The sequence below is a fragment of a genome, unplaced genomic scaffold (genome assembly GCF_019419815.1).
Source record: "Pyrus x bretschneideri cultivar Hongxiangsu unplaced genomic scaffold, Pyrus_bretschneideri_v1 Contig70, whole genome shotgun sequence".
Classification (NCBI taxonomy): Eukaryota; Viridiplantae; Streptophyta; class Magnoliopsida; order Rosales; family Rosaceae; genus Pyrus; species Pyrus x bretschneideri.
In genome coordinates this window covers 1,698,577-1,723,736 of record NW_025999810.1, presented here as the reverse complement: position 1 = coordinate 1,723,736, position 25,160 = coordinate 1,698,577, and the positions used below count along the sequence as shown (strand labels likewise).

Sequence of the window (25,160 nt, the reverse complement as noted above, 5' to 3'; positions counted from 1 at the left end):
TCTAAGTCGTAGCTTTCCATTCATGAGATCATATCTAAACATGCTTATTAACTCCAGAAATTGCTTTCTTTGTGATATATATATGTGAGTGTTCGTTTTCATTAACCTTCTCACATATAACTAGATTAAGGTGTGTAGTTAGAAAATCTGAGTGAAAATTGAGTGCATATCTTGTAAGGAATTGAGCAAATTCTCTAAGGCATGTTACTACATTCAAAACATCGTTTTAAGTGGTTATTTGTGAACCAGTAAGTAGTGACTATGATTAAGCATGTGCTCAAGTGTAAAGATGGCTAAAATCTGTGGGAATAATGATTTTTAACATGTCATGTGCATTGGAAATCCCTAAGACGATTGTTGGAAGGTTTAGGTTGTGTTTTACTTGTTTAGTGTCGTTTTGTTTGTTTGTTATCGTTTTGTTTTGCTCAAGGACTAGCAAAAGCTAAGTGTGGGGGAATTTGATAGGAGCATATTTATGCGACTTAATTGGCTTGTTCTCATGCATTTACGTTGTGTTTCTTTAGTTATTTTAGTCCTTTATGCCATTTTCGTGTGTTTCTAGGTTCATATGGCTAAGGAAGCAAAAAGGTGCATTTTGGAGCATTTTGGAGCAAAATTGGGCTTGGAATGGATAGCTTATGCTTGGAGCCAAAGTGTTGGACGAAATTGAAGGCATTGTATGCACTTTAGGACATAAAACAAAGGGCCTAGCCCAATCAAACAATCCTTTGAGCCATGTAAAACCTCTAGCCCAATCAAACAATCCATCAAAGCCATGCAAAACCACCATTCACACACACATGCACCCAAAACACATCTTTGCCGTGAGTTTCCCCTTGCCTTTCCAGCTTTCCCCTTCATTTCCAGCATTTCACTTCATCATTGCACCACATTCTCCCTCTTTAATCCACATGCATTCATCATTATTCACCCTAGCTGCCACTCACATGCCTTCACATTCATTTCCAACAACAATCACTTCAAAGCCATGCATTCACATGCATTTCCAGCAAGAAAACACCCTTGTCGTGGCCTTCACATGCATTTCCAGCATTCCCTTTTCATTATTGCAGCCACCATTCACTCTTTAATCCACATGCATTCATCACCAACCAACCTAGCTGTTTTTCACATGCATTCCCTTCATTAATTCAGCCAACACATGCACCCATCACCTAACACAAGCCCTTGTCGTTCATCCCTTTGCTTTCCAGCTTTCACATGCATTTCCAGCTTCACTCTTCATGATGGCAGCCATATTCTCTCCTAGCTGTCATATTCCCTCTTTTAATCACTCATCCACCTATAAATAAGCATCCATTGCAGCCACAAAACATCATTCATTTGTCATTCAACAATTCCATACCTCCATTCATACACAACACAACACAAACACATCCTGAAACTTGGTGCCGTGCATCCCCACTCCATTTCTAGCATTCTTCTCTTCTATTTCCACCACTCCCCAACTTTCCAAAACACTATCCAACCATTCCTCCATACAAACACCAATCCAAAACCTATCCTTAGACCTTGTGCTACAACAAAGAGGAGGAGAAGGGCCTAAACGTTCATACAATTCAAGTTTGAGTTGTTGGAATTTTTAGGTGTTTTCTTTTCCTTGATTTCAATGATTAAATTTACGTATCTTTGTTTTGTACGTATGAGGAACTAAACCCCCCATAGCTAGGGGGTGATTCGAAACCATGTTTACGCTTGCAATATGAATTGATTATCTTTGGTTGGAATTTCATGAATTGTGGATTCAATTTGTTTAACTATTTGATTGATAACCTATTTATGTATGTTTATTGAGAGTGCACGCTTAATTTTCATGCATGAATATGACGCTAGAATATAAGTGAGTTTCACCTAATAGTTATGAACTTATATTCACAAGTAGTGGAGGTTGCTTATAAACAATCGCGTTAAGTAAATTCTTGGCATAAGTTTCATGCAATTCATAATAACGAATGCCTCGTCAACACTTATAGTTTTCATGATGCTTAATGATTCTTGCTTGTATCTCTAGTATGCAATTCATGTAGGGAACTTGTGGGGAATGCTTTGGGTTGTCGCATGCAATCATCCAATTCATTAACTTAAGGAAAACTTGACGGTTAATTTAAGCGGACCTAATTAACCCGGGGTGTTGAGTTTGATAATTCATCGAAAGACCAACCGAAAATCATCTTGTATGCAAGTGTAACATGTGTGGAGAAGAACCTTCTAGCTAGCATTCATCCATATTTTCATCACATTCATATTTACATTTTGCCCTTAATTACAATCTTTGCATTTTAGTTTAATTTCGTCCAAATCCAATCCCCCTTTACTTTGTTGAGTCATAATAGTTAGAAATCAATTTTGTGTTTTTAGAATATGGTTTAGTTTGATGTCTTATATTGTGTTTTTACGTTTTTGAGTCAAATCCAAGTGATTTTGCAATCCCTCCTAATCCCCGGCCTAGAACGATCCCTACTTACATATTTACTACAAATGATAAAAAGAGGGTTAATTTGTGTGCGTATAATTCTCGCATCAACACTTAATTTGCATGCATGAATTTGATGCTAGAGTATAAGGGAGTTTCACTTAATAGTTATTCACTTATATTCACAACTAGTGGATGTTGTTAGTCACAATCGTGTTAAGTGAATCCTTGACATGAGTCTCATGCGTTTCATAGTGCTGAATGCCTTGTCGATGCTTATGATTTTCAAAGAACTTAATGACTTTTGATATGTATCTTTATTATGCGTTTCATATAGAGAACTTAAGAAAGATAATTTGGTTGTAATGCGTATTCATTCAATTCAATGAAATAAGGAAAATCTAATGGTTGGTTGTGCGATGCAATTAACTTGGGGTGTTGTCATTTATAGTCTAAAGGAATAATAACTGGAAATTGGTTTATATGCATATATCATGTGTGGAGAAGGACCCTCTAACTAGCCTTTCACCCATTTAAATTCACCAAATTCGTTTTTACATAGTGTTCTATGCAAAGTTTCTGTTTTAAGTTTTAAATTCGTCAAAAACAATCCCCCTTTCATTTAGTTTTGTTATTTGAGTCGCAATCTGTTTTCTTTTAGTCTTTTGAGTCAAGTTAAGTTTTATTTTCGTCAAAATCACTTGTTAGGTCTAGAATTGAGTCTTTTTGATTGTTTGTTGCTGTTTTGAGTGTTTTAAGTTAGTTTTGAGTCTATAGAGTCTAGTTTAGTGTTTTTGAGTCTCATTTGTGTTGATTAGCATCCCTAGTTAATCCCTAGTCTAGAACGATCCCTACTTGCATATATACTACAATTGTCAAGAATAGGGTTTAATTTGTGTGTCAAGTTAATTTTCACATCAACCTAACCGCCAACTTATCCCAACCTCCGACAGACACCAAGCCAGGCATAACCACTAGTCCCCCATCGCAACCCTCGATCCCAATTTTGAGACACCGAGATAACCTAAGAACGAAGAAGTTTTGAGACAAGCAAGCTTGGGTGATGTCCTTGGCTTGGTCATTGCAGATGATCTCCTTTCACCTTTAGCATGCCCTTGGCTTTCTCTCCTTGGCATGAATTGAGTCTTCCTCATCGTGAATGTAGATGCAGCCTTTTTTTCTTGTTGAACAACTTTTAATTTTTTTTTTTCATTTAATCACTTTGAGTTCAGTTTTAAATGATTTTAAATTAAATTTTTACGCAGTTTTTAATAATTTATCCATGTGGCAATATTTGTGGATTCAAATATGTGTCACATCAGTACACTAACTGAAATTTTGACAAAATTCAAACAAAATGATCTCATTGATTTGCAACACCAATAGTCATAGGCTATAATACTTTATTTTTATTTTCAGGAATCATCTTAATAGTAAGGGTCAATTTCAGGGACTACTTGTGATAAAAACTTTTAAAAAGTTGATGTTATTAGAAAGGTTTTTATCACAAATGGTCCTTGGAATTGACCCACCCTATCAAAATGGTCCTTGAAATTAAAATTTGATCAACGTCGTCCCCGAATATGAGTGCCACAAATTAGTGGTCCTTCTGGTAGAATTTCGTCAAATAATTTGTTAGTGTGTTGATGTGGCACATGTTTGGACCACTTTACCTGATTAAATTGCGACCCGTGGATTATATAAAGTTATTATTTTTCAAACAGATTCAAAAATCTGAAAACTATAAATTGAGTAAATAGAAAGAAATAAATAAATCTTTTGTCGTTTTGGCCCTTGGGATCTCTCGACTCTTTGGTTCTTTCCACTGCTTTTGATCACTTGGATCATAACTGAACCGATTTTCCCTCGTACTTGGTCTCATCTTCTCCCGGTTTTGACCATTGTCAATGCAATTGAACGAGGGGGTCATGCCAGCGTGTGGTTAAAATTTTACTCTCATTTTGTTATGAATCCTGTTGACTTTGTTATGAATCTTATTGATTTTGGGCTTTCTGACTTATCAGACTACATTATGCATAGATAATGAAGATTACAGAAATTATGGTATTTCTATAGCTATGGAATTATTGGGGATGTCTAAACAACAACAACAACAACAACCAAAAAAAAAAAAAAAAAAAATCAAAACAAAAATCTTGAAAAATCAAAACTGGAAATTGCTAGTGAGGCGTCGTGGAAGAAGGTGGGGTGCTGGGTGAGGGACGATGGTTGGGCGCAGAGGGGAGATTTGATCAGGGAGGTGGGGCAAAGAAAGAAAGGGGGAGGCGTGAAAGAGGGAGAGAGAAGTCGTCCGTTGTGGTGGACTTTGGCAGCTTTGAGTGGGCTTTTGGGGGGGGTGGGGGGTGGGGACGGTGGCCTAAAGTGTGGCTGTGGTTTGCCGTTTAGTATTATGGTCTAATAGTATTTTTTTTCACTTGTAAGAGAGAAGTTTTATGTTCGATTCTCGCCAAAAGTGAATTTTGAACCAAATTATTGCTAGCCCATTGTGAAGATAAACCAATCCCCTCTTTTTTAGTGTGGATAATATCGTCTGTTCAAAAAAAAAAAAAAAAAAACTCATTTCTATTTCACAAATAAAACATAATCCACATAGCACTTTTTAATTGGATTTGTAAGTTCATACAGTGCGCTAGCAGATTATTTGACAGAACTCTAATGAAAAAACCACATTGAGTTGCAGCACTCATATTCAGGAACAACATTGATCAACTTTCAATTTCAGAGACAATCTTAATATAATGGGTCGATTTTAAGAACTATTTGTAATAAAAACCCAATTTAGAACAATATTAATATATTGAGGGTTTTTTAGATGCTTAACAAAAGAAAGGATCAAAAAACCAAACAAAAAGAGGCAGACAGTATTTCCCTCTTATTAAGTTACAAATTGAAAAAAAGAACTTGTAAAGAGAGTTGTGGCTAATTGAGGGGACGCTTCATTTCTGATTTTATAGCAACAACCAACCGATCATAAGCTTCTCCCCATGCATTCTTCATCTCCGGTGACCACATTTCCGGTATGGCCTTCTTTATGGTTTCCAACAATGCGAACTTGGTCACCTATATATAAAATAAATAATTGTTCGATAAGGCACATATTTGGAAAAGAAGAATTCGAACCCAAAACTTTGCGTACAAGGACAAACGCTATTCTTATTTACTTAGATAAAATCCCTTGAAGCCTGATAATTTATACCTCATAATGCTCATCTACAACTCCAGACATGAAGTGGACACCACCTAATCTTTTCAAGGTTGACTCTCTCACTGTAACCTTGCCTGCTTTCCTGAGTTGAACTGTCACAAGTCTGGAACACAAATCGAGGATTAACGATCGAACCCAAGTTAATTATAATTTACTTTATATGTGATAGTATTAGAGCAATTCCACCCCTAAAGACTTTGCACCAGCACCCAGCTCATTTATCCACTCAAGTGAACAGTAATAGACCCTAATGAACAGTAATAGGCCAAAGCATCTCCACCCCTAACAAAAAATAGCCTAGTTAATTTTATTAAAATATAATTAATTTTTATTATAAAATAATAATTTGGTGTTTTAATTTTTGTCTTCATCTGACACCCCTCCCGTCTTCTTCCTCTTCTTCCCACTTTTCCCAGTTTTTTCTTCTCTCTGTACACCATCTTCTTCTTCTTGTTCTTCCTTTTTTTTCTCCTCTCTGTACACCACATCATCGAATCTACCCTATTCTAAACATGGACATGCGCACACCGTAAACCCCCAAAAATCAACACCTTCATATTCAAAAATTCATCGAAAATATACAAAACGGAAAAAAAATTCCAATTGCAGGAAGATCCGAGTTAATCAACCAATCAACGACGATCCGAGTTGCAGGAGGATCATGATTTGGAAGGGGGACATGGTGTTGAATATATGGATTTATCAGGAGAAGGGGGTTGATGGGGTTCCAGGGATTGGGATGGGTTCCAGGGATCGGGGTGGGGTTCCAGGAGCCGGATGGTGTTCCAGATGAGAGAGATTGTAGCCATGACGTTAGCAAGGCGTCAAATGAGCCGTCTCCTTCCTCTGTCGATTTTAGGCCGACCTGTGGACTGGCTTGGGCTGGGTGCCAGTCTATTCCATCGGCTGGAGTGGATTGGCTGAGTCTCAGCTTGTTTTTTCCACTGGGTGCCAGCCTCTTTTGCTTCCGGTGGAAGTGCTCTTACACTAGCAGCTTAATTATATTTACCATAACAAATACAGACATGGCGTGAGGCTTGAGCTTTGGGTTCTTCTCAAGAGGAATGTCAGAGTCCCTCAAGAAAGAGAACAGCTTCTGAGCTGATGGTGTAATTTCAAAGATCCTGCAAATGGAAGTACCAGTTGGGTTCAAAACCTTTCTTCTGACATCATATATAAACTATGAAGTGCAGATGAAAAAAAAAAAAAAAAAAACGAATCAGAAAAATTGGGTGCTATGTTATAGTTTCTATCGGCTAAGTTCGCAAGTTTATGTAAAACGGAATTACTTTAAGAACTTAAGGCCCATTGTGAGAATCCTCTCCGGATACTCATTGTGAGGATCCTCATATTCTATTCGTTTATAGTAAATTGTGCAAATTGTGCAATTATTTTTCGTTAAATACTATTTGTGTTTAATTTTAAAAAAAAAATCATAAGATTTTTGACCGTACGATCTACGATAGACGGAAAACATGTGAGGATCCAAATCAAAGTTTTTGTCTCAACTTTATTGCCCAATATCTTTGAGGCTAATAACATATTTGTCAACAATGACTAATTAATCATATCTTTCTTAGGCTGCGCAAGCATTGTACGAGGTCCTTTGCTTGGCATGGCAGACACATTGGCCTTTGTCTTGGCATATAAAAGTGGGAAATGGTTTGAAGAATTATCTTTGCACTAAAAGACAGGAATATAGTATTGTCAAAACCCTTCAGAGTTGGAGAGAACCAAAAACTAAGCTTTGTATTTCAATGTCGATAGGCAACGACCAATGCTCCAATGAAAATGTGCAAATTGTCAAAACCCATCCTGATTACTAAGTAAGAAATTTCTAACAGCCACAAGTTTGCAGTTGTAGAACCGTAAGAGATGAGGGAGAAGATTTGAATTGTCCTCGTGAAGAAGTTGAGTCTAACAACATCCTATCTTATATTTTCTAACAGTTTGTTTGTTTTGCCTTTGTGGTTTAGTGAAACGATGAGTGTATATGGTGATAACTCATACATTTCATAAATTTATACCATCCATTCCTAGTCTCTTTGTGATCTTTTTGAGTTATATTAGTTGTGTTTTACCCTCTTTTGTGTTAATGTGCAGTTAATTGTATTTTAGAGTCCATTGGGGGCAAATAAGGCAAAATGGTGCTGAAAGTAAAAAATTCAATAAGGCCTGATTCTGATGTACTGAGAGATTGTGTACAATTGAATACAGTGATGAATATGGCCCTTTAAGAGACCAATAACAGAAAAAAAATAAAAAACGTGTGAAATAAATGCTCAATTACTGCAATGTCTTGACATCCTGTAGTAGCCTCTTTTAGCACTTAAATACTAGGTTTTACATCACTTTTACACAAACCCCCGCTTGGAGATGCCCATAGCTCTCTCTCTTCTCTTTCTTTGGCCTTTCTTTTAGAAACAAAATCCTTTTTCCATTCACCACTAGCTGCCACCAAAGAAACCTTGCAGCCACGCTGTTCTTAAAGGAGTTCCACATCAGAATTGTATCAAGGGGTTTCTTATATGGATTTGATTTCACTAATGTTCTTCATATCTATATGTGATCATGTTGTGTAACTAAGTTTATAGCTGGGGATTTCGGTGGAACCTTGCAAAACTATTCTATGTTATTAAGTTAAAGCATTCAATTTGTCAATCTGTTTTCTTGTTTCATTCACTAATTTTATAGTTTAATTTGTTAGTTTATCTTAATATTTGATGACCATTAGGGTTTCCTACAGAATATATAATCAAGGTTATAGTATACATCATACTAATCTTGGTGGAAATGTGAATGAATGGAGAAGTTGCTATGCAAACATCATGCCATATGACTTCTTGGTTCTTTGAAGTTTTCTTGTTCTTAATGAATTATTAATTGGTAATCTAAGTTGAACATCACAACTAGGTTGTAGATTAAGAGTACTTGATCACGAGCACACATCAAATGGATGATAATAAATAAGTAAAACGAACTCCAGTTGCAGATTGGAAAGTTGAATACGTTTTGACTTAATAAACACGTTATTAGCTTGTAATGGTGAACTCGAGATCCTTAGTTCCAAATCAATCTATCATTTATATATATATTCTCTTGCATTTTAAGCTTACTTTAGTTTTCCAAAACAAAAATCCAAGTTCAATTTGTAGTTTCATTGTTTAGTTAGGGTTCACATAAAGCTAGTAATTTGTAGAGGTCTAATCAGTCCATGTGGTTTGACACCCTACTTGTGTCATTATACTATCCTTATATTTGCACTTGAAAGGAATACAACATTTAGGATGAGAGTTTTAAAATTAAATTTAATATTATTCCTAAAGCAACCTAATCAACTATTATTTGCAACCTAATCAACTATTATTTGCAGCCCTCCTCTTTGCCCTCATTTTTCATTTGACTATTCAAACCATATTTCTTTGTACTTTCTTTTTATAATTTCAAACTTTTTAGTGGTAAACCTGCTCTCTACCTCTCACATAGTTGTATCATACAATTCTTTGGATTCTCTCTATTAAATTTAATTGGACTTTCAGTTTTATGAAAATTACTTCAACTGCTCATGTTATGGGTTCGTAAACCTTGCTTCCCATTGTAATTGCCATTGTAGCACGTGTGTGGCCCAGCCCATAAGGGCCATGCGGACTTGACATCATCCCCACCTTCCTCCAGTATATCACTGGCAGTCCCTCGTGAGTGCGGCACGCACCTTTTTGTTTGTTTCGGAGCCGTTTTGGCGGGGCGTACTAAACTCACTACGTACCACACCACCGGGCGGCTCGCCTGAATGCCGAGTCTTTCTCCGCCGCCAACTCGACGTCGTCGTCACCCGCTAGATAAGGCCAAAAACTTGACTTTACTAAACAAGCGAGAAAAGTGCCGGCTCCCTTCTTACTGACAGCACTGCTACGTGCTGGCACTCAATTAGTAGCGCTGGCACGTCACTCGGCTCCTCGGCTCACTTCGGTTGCAAAGACTTTCTCCTTAGGCGCATGTCTCAGCAACACAAAATGAGGGTTTCGCTCGTTATAGGACTTGACCAAACATCTCATCATTACATATCTGAGAAACCCTCCTTCACATACAATTCTGGATCCGTTACTGTCCCGATCACATTTATCTGAACTCTAACTTGTAATTCTGACATGATATTTTTCAATATTTTATAAAATATTTAAAATTCTGGCTCTTTCTGCCTCTAGCCTGCCCATGGCTCTCTCTCCTTAGCACAAATTGTGTCTTCCTCATTGTAAAGGTAGATGCAGCCTTTTTTTTTTGTTGAACAGCTTTAAGTTTTTTTATTTAATCACTTTGAGTTTAGTTTTAAATGATTTTAATTAAAGTTTATAAAGCTTTTAATAATTTATCTATGTGGCAATACATGTGGGTTCAAATATTTGCCATCAGCACACTAACTGAAATTTTGACGGAATTCTAATGGAATGATCACATTGATTTGCAACATCAATATCCAAGGACTGCATTTATTGATTTTCATTTTCAGGAACCATCTTAATGCTAAAAGTCAATTTGAGGGACTATTTGTGATAAAAATCCTAAAAAAATTGATGCTAATTTAGAACGACACTAAAATATTGAGGGTGTTTTAGATATTAACAAAAGATTGGAACAAACAACCAAACACATAGAGGCAGATAGTATTTCCGTCTTATTAAGTTACAAATTAAGAAAAGAACTTGTAAAGAGTTGTGGCTAATAAAGGGGAGGCTTCATTTCTGATTTTATAGCAGTAACCAACTGATCATACGCTTCTCCCCATGCATTCTTCATCTCCGGTGACCACATTTCCGGTACGGCCTAACAAACAACCAAACAAATAGAGGCAGATAGTATTTCCGTCTTATTAAGTTACAAATTAAGAAAAGAACTTGTAAAGAGTTGTGGCTAATTAAGGGGAGGCTTCATTTCTGATTTTATAGCAGTAACCAACTGATCATACGCTTCTCCCCATGCATTCTTCATCTCCGGTGACCACATTTCCGGTACGGCCTCCTTTATGGTTTCCAACAATGCGAACTTGGTCACCTATATATAAAATAAATTGTTCGCTAAGGCACATATTTGGAAAAGAAGAATTCGAACGCAAAACTTCGCGAGCAAGGACAAACATTATTCTTATGTACTTAGTTATGGTGAAGCATATACCTCATAATGTTCATCAACCACTCCAGACTTGAAGTGGACACCACCTAATCTTTTCAAGGTTGACTCTCTCACTGTAACCTTGCCTGCTTTCCTGAGTTGAACTGCTGATTCACAAGTCTGGAACAAATCAAGGATTAGTGATCGAACCCAAGTTAATTAAATTAACTCGTATGTAATAGTATCACACTAGCGGCTTAATTATATTTACCATAACAAATACAGCCATGGCATGAGGCTTGAGCTTTGGGTTCTTCTCAAGAGGAATATTAGAGTCCCTCAAGAAAGAGAACAGCTTCTGAGCTGATGGTGCAATTTCAAAGATCCTGCAAATGGAAGTCCCAGTTGGTTCAAAACCTTTCTTTTGACATCATATATAAACTATGAAGTGCAGATGAAAAAAGAACGAAACGGAAGAATTGGGTGCTATATTATAGCTTTGTATTGGCTAAATTTGCGAGTTATGTAAAACAGACTTACTTCAAGAAGAACTTAAGGCCCAAATCAGCAGCATTCTGCTTCATCACACCCCATGACTTCACCACCAGTGTTTCCTGTTCTTCTGTGAAAACTTTGCCTTCCATGCTATAACAATTTAATTGTCACAAAAAGTGGAGCTCTAAGAATTTTAACTTAACTGATTAAAATTGTATTGACGATATGAACAATGGGATCAATATTCTTTGGCAGAGAATATATATAGTAAAAGCCAGTGAAGATTAGATTTAGAGGCAACTCTTCAGGGCACTGGAGAGCCATTCTCCTTATAGATTTCAATTTTTAGCAAACAACTTTGATTATATAGCACATGTTCCAAAACTAGGGGCTGTCTGAGGCAATATTTGGAGAACATGGTTTTAGGTGGATGAGGATTCTCCCTGGATTCTCTTTGTGAGGATCCTATCTTATCCTTTCATCGTACATTATGTGGTTAGTTTTCGTTAGGTACGGTTTGTGTTTAATTTTAAATAAAAAAATTCATAATGATTTCTGACCATAAGATGCACGATGAACGGATAGAATGTGAGGATCCAAAATCACAAAGAGAATTTGGATGAGATCAAAATCCGTTTTAGGTTTTTCCTTATCAGGTCTTGGCAACTAAAGTGACGCAAGCCATTACATCGGATTTGCAAAGAGGAAGGCAAAGTTTTTGTCTCAACTTTATTGCCCAATATCTTTGAGGCTAATAAGATATTTGTCACCAATGACTAATTAATCATATCTTATTTATTTGTCACCACTGACTAATTAATCGTATCTTATTTAGGCTGCGCAAGCATTGTACGAGGTCCTCTGCTTGGCATAGCATACGCATTGACCTTTGTCCCGGCACATAAAAGTGGGAAGTGGGTTGGAAGAGTTATCTTATCCTTGCACAAAACGACAGGAATGTAATATTGTAACCCTTCAGAGTTGGGAAGAGCCAAAGACTAAGCTTTGTATTTTAATTCAAGAATATAATTTTTTCTGAATTAAAACATTTTATTAATTATGTCCATTCTGTCTATTTTATAGAAATTTTTAATAGCCTCAAGCCTACAGTTGTAGAACCATAGATATAAGGAAGAAGATCTAAATTGTCCTCTTGAAGAAGTTGAGCCTAACGACGTCGTGTCTCATATTTTCTAAGAGTTTGTTTGTTTTATCTTTGTGGTTCAGTGAAATGGTGAGTTTAGGATGAGAGTTTTAAAATCAATTTAATGTTATTCCTAAAGCAACCTAATCAACTATTATTTACAACCTAAAGCAACCTAATCAACCATTTTTTTTTTTTTTTATAATTTCAAATTTTTTAGTGGTTTACCCTGCTCTCTACCTCCCACATAGTTCATACAATTCTTTTGATTCTTTCTATTAAATTTAAGGGTAATGCTAGGGAGACTTAATTTGTAAACAAAATTTTGAAAACTAAAGAACATGGAAGTTGATGATTAGTTTATTACTTAAACAATGATAAACACGCTCATTTCTATTGGTGTTACATCATTTAGTTAGCAAATTTAGTCTCCAAATTTAGTCTCCCTAGCATTGCCTAAATTTAATTGATCTTTTAGTTTTGTAAAGATTATCCAATTGTTTTGTTATGGGTTCGTAATTTTTTCTCATTACATATCTAAAAAGCCCTTTTTCACATAGAATTTTGACGCCGTCACTGTTCCCAATCACATCTTCAAACTCAAACTTGTAATTCTGACATGATATTTTTCAGTATTTTATAGAATATTTTAAAAAATTCAGTGAAACCCTTTTTTATCCTCCAAAAACTTGTATATCTATTGAAGGGAAATAATGAGATTTATGTGGGATTTCTAGTGACTAGCATGCATATACAATTCTAAATTTATATACATAAGCAACGGAAGCATATATTATCACATATTATCAAAGTTATAGTCATGCAAATCCCCTTCAAGAAGCATAGGTTCATATATGATGCATCTAACAAAATATTGAAGAACAAAGTGAAGGTTGAGTTTTATACCTCTTGATCTAGACTTTAGACCAAGGATGGACCACATCCAAGCTCTTTGTTCTTGGAACTCCTTGAGTCTAGCCTCCCTCCTTGATTCTTCCACCTTGATAGATTTGGAACTCCTTTGATTCTCCTCTAGTCTCCAAAGTAGAAAACCTCTAAAGATCCACACCCACTAGTGTAGTGAGATAGATGTTGGAATAACCAAAAGGAGAAGAGATGATCAGCTATTTCCCCTCTTGGTGGCCAGCTATGTATGTGTGTAGAGAGAGAGAGAGAGAGTCTTGTTTTTCTCTTGTTGAAAAGTTCACACAAAAAGCCCTAATGAAACTTTTTCATTAAACTCCCTTTATAAAGGTAAAAGAAGTAAGTCAACTAATTGACTCTTTCTCTCTCTTCTTTCCTCATCTTTGGCCAGCCCCTTAGTGTAGGTTTGAACTTTGGGTTTGGGCCCGATAATGAACCCAAACTTTTCTTTAAGCTCGAAGCGATCTTTCATTGCTTCCATGATTTCTTTAGACTTTCTAATTAATCATGAGACTTAATTAATCCAATTAATTAGTTCCATCATCCTTTAGTTGTCTCAACACAAGAGTGTATCGGTGTACAATCGTTTTAGGTTCTAATTAGCGAGACAGTGAGGTGATTGGTTTCAATCCAATTGATTAGTATTTATCCAATTGCTCAGTGAATTAAAAATTCACTCAGTGAATTAAAACTTACTTTTAATTATCCTTCTTCTTTGATGACTACTTATTTAATCATCTAGAAGAACCCACAAGCCATGAGTGACATCTAACCATATATCATGGCTACCCAAGCAAATGTAGAATTTGGTGGGAGAACCTATTCAGTTGGAATTACATTGTAATTCGATCCTTCTCTAATACAATACTCACAATCACATTACTAGGGTATGGATACTTAATGTCCAACCCTTAATGTGATTATACCAAGTTAAATGATTCAATTGAGTCGTATAGGAACACCTTCAATCATTACACTTGATACTTCGGCCGAAGATTCCCGAATCATATCTAAGAGTATTCTTCCTCTCGTAACGAGGATTAGAGATCCCTTGTTGATCATTCACATGCCTCTAAGAATAAATCACTGACCCCATGCATAGAACACATCCAAGATGAGATGTGGTCACATTTCATTATCAAATGATCATCAATGTATCCCTAAGACAACTATGGTGTCTCAGGTCAAAGGATTATTTACATTATTCCAACCAGTAGAGTTACTTGCTTGACATGTGAGTAGACCTTCATGCAAGTACTCTTGTTTGATTGTGTTCAATGAATTCATTTCGTTAATGAGCACCTGCATACTTGTCTTAGTGTCACTACACAAATGGCTTGAGACTTTCCATCCTTCCCATTTGAAAGGGACATAGTATGTACTAGTCTATGTATTGTCAGTGTCCCTCTGACAATTCTATGACCAATAACCTTTTGGACATTATGGTTATGTGAAGAAGGTCCCTGCATTCTAACATCATTAGATTACTTCTTCCATCAATCCATTGTCCATGGATTCACTATTTTGGACGTATATCGTTTATTAAGATAATCCTAATGAGTGACTTTGCCGTTTTGCTGTATTAGAGTTATCTACACATACAGACATTGTCCTGAAAGGTTTCTTCCAAAGATTGACTTTCAGGGCATATCTCCAACATCTATACGCTAACTTTTCTATTAGCATGAGAGTTCTTTCTCTATCTGAGAGTTCATTCTCAGCACTTATGCGAGTCTTCATCTCAGGCGTCTTCTTCAGCCACCGGCCGTCGGCTGGGTTTGGGTCGGTGATAACCCTTTTTTCTTTTTCTTTGTCTCTCTTCCCTCCTCTGTACGCTAGGTTCTCCCTCTTTTTCTGACCTATTTTTCTCCACTTTCCAACCCAATTTGGTACTGATTCAACTACTCTTAAGCTTTAACCGGAAAAGCTTAATTCCGACTTCCCTTTTCCCCTTCTACCTCTAGATTTCTCATATCCATGGCTCCAATCAATCCATTTTCTACCTATCCCCTATTTTGGCCTCTCTTCATCCTATAATGTTATAGATCTGTGTTCATTTTCTGTTACCGCGGTTTGTGGCCATCTCGGAAGGTGTGTTAAGCTCCAACTCCTGTGTGCAGTTTGCATTGTTGCTTGTGGAAGGTTTTTTCCACTAGCTTCCTTTACTTGTTCGTTGTGGATTTGGACTTTGTGGTGCTTGGTGGTGGAGGGTGGAGCGTTCTTCTTTTCCATTATGGCATTGGTTTGTAGTCAGCGGCTTCGGCGGCGGCGACATAGTTGTTAGGGTTTTTTTGCTTTTTGTTTGTATATTTTGGGCTCAATCGGTTGGTTGGGCTCTGTTTTAGTGTTGATTTGGGATCCATTTTTCAGTTTAGTGCTCACATTGTATTTGGACCTCTTTTTGTATGTTAGTTGTTGTGGTATTATATTTTACGCTTGACCAAAACAAAATATACAAAAAAAAAAAATACAAAATTCCATACTTTTCTGCTTTGTAATAGCCCATTCTTAAGGCCTCTTCTTCAACTTCAAACTAAAGAAAATTCAGTAAGAACAAAACTTGTTATATCCATTTTCCATTCAAATCATGTAGTTCAATCCCATCACAACTTTGCCGAAACAAACATAAAGCCATCAAAATTACACTCAAGATAGTTCTTGAGTTTGGAGATTGTGTTCAAGCTTCTTGTGTCTGGCTTGCTAGTCCGTTGGGTTTGCAAGTTGATGCGATATGTCAGGTTAGTAACTGAAGGGACGAGGATCCTCTCAGGATTCTCTTTGTGAGGATTCTAGGGATCACATCATCGTGTCTGTTTATTGTACATTGTGCGACAAGTTTTTATCAAGTATTGTTTGTGTTCAATTTTAAATTAAAAAAATTTAAATTATTTCTGGCCGGAGGATGATAGATGAACGGATAATTAACAGACACGATAAAGTAATCCACATAATCCTCACAAAGAGGATCCGGAAATGATCCTATTCCTAATTGAAGGAACTAAAGAATGCGTTTTTCAAATTGCAAGTGACCTTTCAAAAGATCAATTTGCTTTCTTTTCGCTGTGAGTGATCTATTTCAGGACCTATTTCCTTAAATCATGTTGAAGCTCTGGCAGCTAAAAGGGGGTGGGTGGCTTTGGTCTTGTCGCAAAGATTCTCCCAGGTGCACATTGAAGCAAACGCTCTGCAAGTTGTGATTCCCATTCAGCAAAGAATTCTGACTTATCTATAATTGTTGGAATTATTGAGGATGTAAGGATGTTGTTGCTAAATCTAAATGCCTCAAAATTTTCTTTGTTAAGAGACATGCATGCGAATTATGTTGCACATCGATTAACATTTGCTTCAAGGATCTTCCTAATTTTCTCTAGATGTGTTGTACAATTGTATACAGATTGTAGTTTTCGTTGAATTCCTTTATTTTGGCTTTCGAGCATGTAGGGTTTCTTTCTAAGCCCACTAATATCTCTTCATCTCCCTAAGTTAAGGAATGTGTAAATCTCATGATTGATTTATTTTACTGTTTTTCCTAAAACATCTTATATGTATTTGTATATATTGTATGCACACTAATGAAAGATATTGAGGGAAACAAATTTTTTACATGGTATCATCATAGGTCTAGGATTACGTACTCTTCCCTTTGATCATGCATTCTTCCTTCTTCTTCTTCTCCAATGGCTTCCCCCGATTCTATTCTACTACTATTCCTTCTCTTCATAGCTAAACACCGCTCATTTTCTTAAACTCCCTAAAACTAATTACCTTTGTTGGGCTCCGTCAAATTCAATTGTTTCTTATCAGTCATGGTCTATGAAATTCATCGATGGTTCCCATCTTTGTCCCTCCCCATCATCCCTTACCCTAAACATATAGACGAAGATAAAGCCCTTGCTTATGTTCGTAATCCTACCTTTGCAACTTGACATTGTCACGACCAGCCCATCATCAATTACATCACCACCACTCTCACATAATAGGTTCTCTCTTTAACCATGGGCCCTATCCTATTTCTGGCTCATACTCCTAGGATGGTTCTTGTCGAAATCATGGCTATGATAATGGAGGGTTTCGTGGAAATCGTAACTCTGGCAATGGAAATTGTGGCATTTCTCGCTAGAACAATCGGAGGGAAACGAATTCTCTTGCACTACAGTCTTAGGCTCCAGCCTTTGCATAGAATCAGTGGGGTAGGCCCATGTCATATCAGTTTCCCCAAAGTGGATTTTGTCCCCGTTCTTCTAACCTAATCTCTTAGGCACTGCTCCCCCTCCGTGGTGTCTTATATATTCCACCAATCAACACATTATTGTTGCAAGCTTGGATCGCTACAATAACCCTGACGCCTTTCCTCCCTTTGCTAGTACTAAGACTGTTCAACCCGTTGGTATTCCTTGATATCCAGATACCGACGCAACACATCATATGAGGGCCAGCCCAACTCTTTTCAAAACCCTCAACTTTATGTAATAACTCTGTTTTGTTTAGGTAACGGGGACTTTATGTCTATTACCCACACTAGTAGCATTTCCTTATCTTTTGGTCATTCTGAATTTTATCTACCGAAAAACTTGTACTTTTTTGCTCAATTCACTTAAGAAAATCTTGTTTTCTTTCTCTTTGCTCCTAACTTTTACCAAATCTATGACTTACGTATTGGTGCGTTACTTTTTCAGACCCTCTAGAAGTGGCTTGTATCCCTTGTCTTTTCGCTCCACCAATCCATCCTTAGATAATGCTCTTGCTGCTGTCTTTTCCTATGTCTGCCGTAACCTTTTGGGTTACCTATCTTCATCAGTGTTATCTCATTTAGGATCATTCTCATAACTTTTGCAAACACTGTGCTCTCAGCAAGTCTTATCAACAAACTTTTTTGCATAATACTGATATTACGCACTTTTTATTTTACATAATTCATTCCGATATATGGATGTCACGTGTCTTTTGTTAAAGGCTTTCTTTAAAATATACCATTTGCGGATGAATATTCTCTTTACTCTTGAATTTATCCTATGCGTTGCAAATTTGAAGTTTTCAACAACTTCCAAACACTATTTATAATTAGAAATGTATTTAATGGGGTTGCGAAAAATCTTCAAAGTGATAATGGCACTGAGTACGTCAATAATTCCTTTTCTACTTTTTGCAAACAAAATGGCATTATTCAATGCTTCTTCTCTTGTCCTCATATACCATAACAAATGGCCTCACTGAACGCAAACATGGGCATATTGCCACCATGATTCGTACTCTTTAATCCACATCTAAAATTTCTCATAACCTTTGGGCTGGAGCCGCTCTCACCTTCATGCATCTCATCAATCATCTTTCCATTCCCGTTCTCAGTTAAGCCACTCCCTCCTCTTGCCTCTATCAATGTCACCTACATATTCTTATTTGGTAAAAATGATTTCATTTCACACATGAATAATGTTACAACTTAGGTATATATATACAAGCATTTTGTAACCACTAAGAGAAACAAACTAACAGATTTCTTAACCACTAAGAAATAGCTTTTGATGGTATAGTTACAATATTTCCCTTTATATCCCCCCTCAAATTAAACTGAGGAATTCGAAGTTGAAGTTTGTCACGAAGAAAGATGAATCTGGACTTAGACAGACACTTTGTGCAAACATCAGCCACTTGATCTTGAGTACAAACAAAATGCACAGAAATATGTTTAGCCAAGACTTTTTCCCGAATGTAATGATAGTCTATTTCTACATGCTTTGTCCGAGCATGAAAAATAGGGTTTTTGGCCAAAGATATGGCAGAAATGTTGTCACAGTTGGGGACGACTAGGCAAGCAATAGCCAATATCCACCATTAACTGACATACCCTGGTAATTTCAGAGCCAGTTTTGGCTAGAGATCTGTATCTGCCTCTGTGGAAGATCAGGCAACAGTTGGTTGCTTCTTAACACTCCAGCTAATCAATGAGTTGCCCATATAAACACAATAACCTCCAGTTGATCTTATGTCAAGGGCACATCCAGCCCAATCATCATCTAAGAATGCTATGATGGTGGGAGTGGTTGAACACTTGGAGAACCACAGATCAAGATCAAGGGAACCTTTAAGGTACATGAGGATTTGTTAACTGCTTGAAAGTGTGAAATTCTGGGATTTTGCATGTATTAGCAGACAAGATTAACTATAAAACTGAGATATGGCCATGTCTAGGTTAGATATTGGAGAGCACCAACTAATGAACAATACTTAGAAGCATTTTCACATGAGGGAGAGTTATGATCAAGTTTGGAGGTGCTGAGTGGGGTACTACAAGGTTTAGCTCCAATCATGTTGGCTTTGGATAATAGATCCAAGATGTATTTGGTCTGGGATAGGAAGGTACCTGAGGAAGATCTTTTAACTTCAAGACCAAGAAAGTAGTGGAGAGGTCCAAGGTCCTTGATTGGGAACATGAAGCTGAGTTACTGAATTACTTGTCGACATGCTGCAGAATTAAGACCGGTGACCAAAATATCATCAACATAGACAAGAATGAAAATTATATCTGGAACCTTTTTGATAAACAACGAATGATCACTTGGAGATCCAATAAAGCCAAGAGAGTGAAAAGCACCATGAAGCTTCTCATACCAAGCTCTCGGAGCTTGTTTTAAACCATATAAGGATCTATGCAAGTGACATACATGAGATGGCTTAGTTGAATCTTCAAATCCAAAAGGTTGTTGCATGAAAATTGATTCATTGAGTGTCCCATGTAAAAGGGCAGTGCTAACATAAAGTTAGTTCAAAAACCAATCAAATTGAGATGCAAGAGTAAGGAGAAGTATAAAGGTAACTGGGTTAGCTATAGGACTGAAAGTTTCACTGTAATCTAAACTTTCCTATTGATTAAACCATTTGGCAACTAGCCGAGCTTTGTACCTGTCTATAGTGCCATCGGGCTTTCTCTTGATTCGGAAGACCCATTTGAAACCTACAATATTCTGTGATGAAGACTTAGGAACAAGAAACCATGATCCAGTGTTGATAAGAGCATGGACTTCCTCTTGCATTGCTTGGCGCCAATGAGGGTACTTTGAGGCTTAAAGGTAGATGTTGGGTATGTAGTCCACTGAGAGATGGGTGGGTAGGGGGTGTTTAGTGGTAGTGAAAGCTTTAGGTTTAGAGATGCCAGATTTAGACCTTGTTTGCATTAGATGAGTGTTAGTGGGTTGAATAAGGTTGGTGGGAATAGGATCTGAAATTGCCATTGGAGGACTTGAGGTGGTACTAGGGGAATGGACATGGGAAATGAAAGGTGGAATGGAGGAGGGCATAGTTGGTGAAGTGGTATTAACAGGTGTAAGAGAAAAAGTAAACGTAAAAGTAAGAATGGATGGTATAGTGGATCCAGATCGAGTATGCGAGGTTGGAGATGGGGTTGTGGAGTTTGACATATGGTGGAATGGAAAACTGGATTCATTGAAAAGAACGTGCCTTGAAATGTACACCTTGTTGGTTGCAGGATCAAGACACTTGTATCCTTATGATTCAGGCTGTAGCCGAGAAATACACATGCCTTACTTTTAGGATCTAGCTTCGAGGAAGTATAGGGCTTAAGCCATGGGAAACAGGCACAACCAAAGACTTTTAAAAATTCATAGTTTGGTGTTAGATGATACAGAGATTCCCAAGGAGATTGTCTGGATGCAATGGGCAATCTGTTAATAAGATAAATTGCTGTGTTAAATGCCTAAACCCAATATATGCGTGGTACTTTAGAAGCTGCCAAAAGAGTGTGAGCATTTTCAACTAAGTGACAATGCCTCACCCTTGCATCTTTAGGTGTCTGTTTCACTACCTTGGTCCTTATGTCAAACACAAATGAATGAGTCAATCTTTGGAATGTGTCTTTTTAGGTTATAGTGTTAACCACAAAGGTATTGTTGCTTAGATCCCATCATTGGTCGTGTCTACGACTTTAGGCATGTTTTATTTAACAAATTATAATTCCTTTTTCTCTTTGCAGGTTTCATCTCCCTTTTATCTCATTGAACTAGACATTCAACTTACTTCTTTTTTTATTGCCTCTCTGCCAGCACTTCAGGCCCTAGGCCTACAATCTAGCCCCCTTTGCTTTAGCCACAGTCTGCAGTATGCAACTCTAGCCTTAGCTTCATCTCATGTACACATGTCCCTGCGGCAGCTAATCCTTACTGCACCCTTTACGACATCATTTCATCAATCGTCCAGGTATTCTTCTTTCCTTTGTAATGTTGTTCTTGTTATGTTTGAAGCTACTCTAATTGTTGATGCATAACCTTCTATTTCTTCGTGTTCAGAGCCAACATGTCACCTTATGTGCACCATTCTTCACGATGGATTTCTAAACCAAGTTCTACACTGACGGCATCGTAAGATATCATCTCCCTTGTGCTTTAGTTGTTGCTGCTTATATTTTGGAACTAACTTGTTTTACCTAGGCTTATAAACATGTTGAATGGTGGAATGCTAAGTCCAAGGACAATTCATACTCTCCTAAAAAATTCCAGATGGACCTTGGTTTCGTCAATTCCTTCTCAAAATCTTGGGGGTTGTAAATGGGTGTTTTGCATAAAATGAAAATCCAATGGGAGCATCTAGCCATACAAAGCTCAGCTAGTCGCCAAAGGGTTTCACCAATAACTAGGTATTGATTATGATGATACGTTCAACCTAGCCGTCAACCCTTCTACGATTCGCACATTCACATTCTAGGGGTCTCTCGTGGTTGGTCCCTCCGTCAATTACATGTTCAGAATGTTTTTCTGCATGGCTTCTTCAAAGAACATCTATATGAAATAGCCCCCCTGGCTTCATCGATCCTTCTCGACCACACTATGTTTGCAAACTTCACAAGGCTCTTTACAGGTTTTCGGCGAAGTCAGGCGGATTCTTCTCGATTTGTTTTTTATCATGGATCTCACACTATGTTTCTTCTTCTCTATGTGGATGACATTGTTGTAACCGGAAGTGTTTCATTTATTCCTTATGATTTATTAATGTTATTTGCTCTGCTTTTGACATTAAGGACCTTTGCCCTCTTAGCTATTTATTGGGGGCTCTAGGTTCACTTTCTTAATAACAGCCTTCACTTATTTCAGTTCAAATATGCGTATGATCTCCTCCATTGTCATAGTATGCTTGATTGCAAGCCAACAACCACTCCACTAGCCGACAAAGTCCCTATTCGCTTTTGATGGTGAACTTTGTCCACTCCTGCCACTGACCGTGAATTAGTGGGTTGCCTCTAATTAGGGCCGGTCTAGATATTTTTGAGGCCCGGGGTGACGTAAAAAAATGTGCCCTCACTTTATATAAGAAAATTATTTGTTTTCACATGTAAGACATTGATAAAATTATACTTAGAAAAACAGTTCAAACTTAATACTTTGGAAACAAGAAAACACTAATTTATTTTGTATTGTGAGATGGAACAAAAAAACTCTAGGTTTACAAGTAGATAGATATGAGTTTTGTTTTCCATCTGAACTTTTAATGTGTTTTTGTATAAATCATGAGGTGTTTTTTCTTATTTACTAACCTTGTCAATATGGGACTAAAAAAATAATGATATTCCTGAGTCTTTAATTGATATGTATAAGTAATACATTGGTACTAAATTAAACTTTTTGATGACATGTTATATGATTTGCAAATTTGGTGTAAAAATTTGATCAACGCATTACTCTTTGTGGAAGATTAGGAACAAATGTTTAAAAATAACAACCCACATAGCTACTAGCTATTAATTAAAAATAAATTAACAACCAAACAAAAATCATTGATTCTAATTAAACTTTTGATCATTTGCCAAATTTTATATATTTATACTCTTATGAAACGAAATTTGTAAAAATTGAAAAACAAATAAGCACACATTGTGTTTTGAACTCATGTCACATCTAGGCCCGGGGCGGATCACTTCCCGGGCCCGCTCCACCACCGTAGCACGATATTGTCTGCTTTGGGCTTACCATTCCCTCATGGTTTTGTTTTTGGGAACTCACGAGCAACTTCCCAGTGGGTCACCCATCATGGGATTGCTCTAGCCCCTTCTCGCTTAACTTCGGAGTTCCTACGAAATCCGAAGCCAGTGAGCTCCCAAAAGGCCTCGTGCTAGGTAGGGATGAGAATATACATATAAGGATCACCCCCTGGGCGATGTGGGATGTCACAATCCACCCCCTTAGGGGCCCGACGTCCTCGTTGGCACACACGCGACCAGGGTTAGGCTCTGATACCAAATTGTCACATCTGGGCCCAGGGCGGATCACTTCCCGGGCCCGCTCCACCACCATAGCACGATATTGTCCGCCTTGGGCTTACCATTCCCTTACGGTTTTGTTTTTGGGAACTCACGAGCAACTTCCCAGTGGGTCACCCATCATGGGATTGCTCTAGCCCCTTCTCGCTTAACTTCGGAGTTCCTACGAAATCCGAAGCCAGTGAGCTCCCAAAAGGCCTCGTGCTAGGTATGGATGAGAATATACATATAAGGATCACCCCCTGGGCGATGTGGGATGTCACAACTCAAGACCTCCTCATTAATTTCAAATGACAAAACCACCAATTCTAGTTAAACTTCTTTGCCATTGAACCAAATTTTATAAATTTATACTCTTATGAAAACATATACAAATATACCACCCTAATAATTTTGGTGCCCCAAATTATTTTGGGCCCCGGACGGTCACCCTGCCCTCACTGGGCCTGGGCCGCCCCTGCCTCCAATATCTTACTATGACTCACCCGGATCTTGTAAGATTATGAACACGAGACAAGATATTTCAAGCTAGTGGATTAAGTCCAATTGGCATAAGAAAACCTTGTAAGAATTGGTAGATTGATTCCGTTTGATGGAGGATTCAATCTTATGTTAGAACTGATATGAGATAGAAAGTACAAGTAGTTTTCTATGTGGATTCTAATAGGGAATCTTATTATGATATGAGAAGGATTATATATCTATATATATAGATATACATATATATATATATATATATAACTAGTGATAATAACGATGAGGACAATTATACCAAGGGCAATGATGATTAGGATTGAATGAACTGTTAAATGAATTGTTGGAGGATAACCAGGATTAAATATGCTTTAAAACCAATTGTTATAAATGAATAAGAAGAATTGAACAAATGATTGATCGGTGTTTACCTTGAACTTGAGGTATTCGATGAATTGATTGTGAGTAAGAATTTTATGCCATTCAAAATTAGTTGTTCTGAAAATATTCTTCATAATGAAAATAATGAATTCAAAATAATGATGCAAATATAATTTGAAAATAAGTTTTATTGCAAAATTACACTAAAACTTACAATTGATTTATTGACGATTGAGTCATCAAGTGAGAAAATGACTGATGAAAAGGATATTGGTGCATGCATGCATCCTTGACATTCTAAAATTAGAAGTGTTTACAATTTTTGATTTCTTTGGGTACAGTGTGAACTCAAAGAAACTTTTGATTAAGAAATTGTGGAAATTCCAAACTTGTTCCTTTCTCCACCGTAGTCCACTTCTTATAGACTTGGAAAAGGGCTTGGATGACTTTCTTTTACTATTTGATGAATGATGACTTTCTTTTATTGTGGAATCACGAGATGGAAGATTGAATGACTCCAAAATTTGTCAGAATCATTAGTGGGAACGTGCTGGTTAATTGAATAATTCCATGGAATTATTGGTACGAATAATGCCTAAACATCTTAACACTTCACATGGTTGATTTTGGAAAGATGACTGAAATTTTCACATGACTCTTATGCAAATGGGTCCTGGGAATCCTGGTAATCAGCCCACTTGGCTGACTATGT

General features: G+C 37.2%; 1 protein-coding gene and 1 pseudogene across 2 annotated transcripts; both read right to left on the bottom strand.

The window, feature by feature from the left end:
• Positions 1-5,162: 5,162 nt before the first annotated feature.
• LOC103962544 lies at positions 5,163-6,969 on the bottom strand (annotated as a pseudogene).
• Positions 6,970-10,246: 3,277 nt separating this feature from the next.
• On the bottom strand, positions 10,247-11,602 carry LOC103962547 (hemoglobin-2-like). Of its 2 annotated transcripts, XM_048574336.1 has the most exons (5): positions 11,307-11,602; positions 11,038-11,152; positions 10,830-10,946; positions 10,674-10,709; positions 10,247-10,481 (listed from the first exon to the last, which is right to left on the bottom strand). In XM_048574336.1, the coding sequence occupies exons 1-5, from the start codon at positions 11,408-11,410 to the stop codon at positions 10,377-10,379; spliced, it is 477 nt and encodes a 158-aa protein (XP_048430293.1). In that variant the 5' UTR covers positions 11,411-11,602; the 3' UTR covers positions 10,247-10,376. The 2 variants fall into 2 exon arrangements, with proteins under 2 accessions (XP_048430293.1, XP_009373536.2); XM_009375261.3 differs by having other exon boundaries at positions 10,247-10,709; positions 11,307-11,599.
• Between the last annotated feature and the right edge of the window lie 13,558 nt (positions 11,603-25,160).

Coding starts and splice junctions, on each gene's coding strand:
- LOC103962547 (XM_048574336.1), bottom strand. CDS start 11,410: ATGGAAGGCAAAGTTTTCACAGAAGAACAGGAAACACTGGTGGTGAAG. Junction 11,153..11,306: donor GGCCTTAAGTTCTTCTTGAA/GTAAGTCTGTTT, acceptor TTCCATTTGCAG/GATCTTTGAAATTGCACCAT. Junction 10,482..10,673: donor TGTTGGAAACCATAAAGGAG/GCCGTACCGGAA, acceptor GTTGTTTGTTAG/GCCGTACCGGAAATGTGGTC.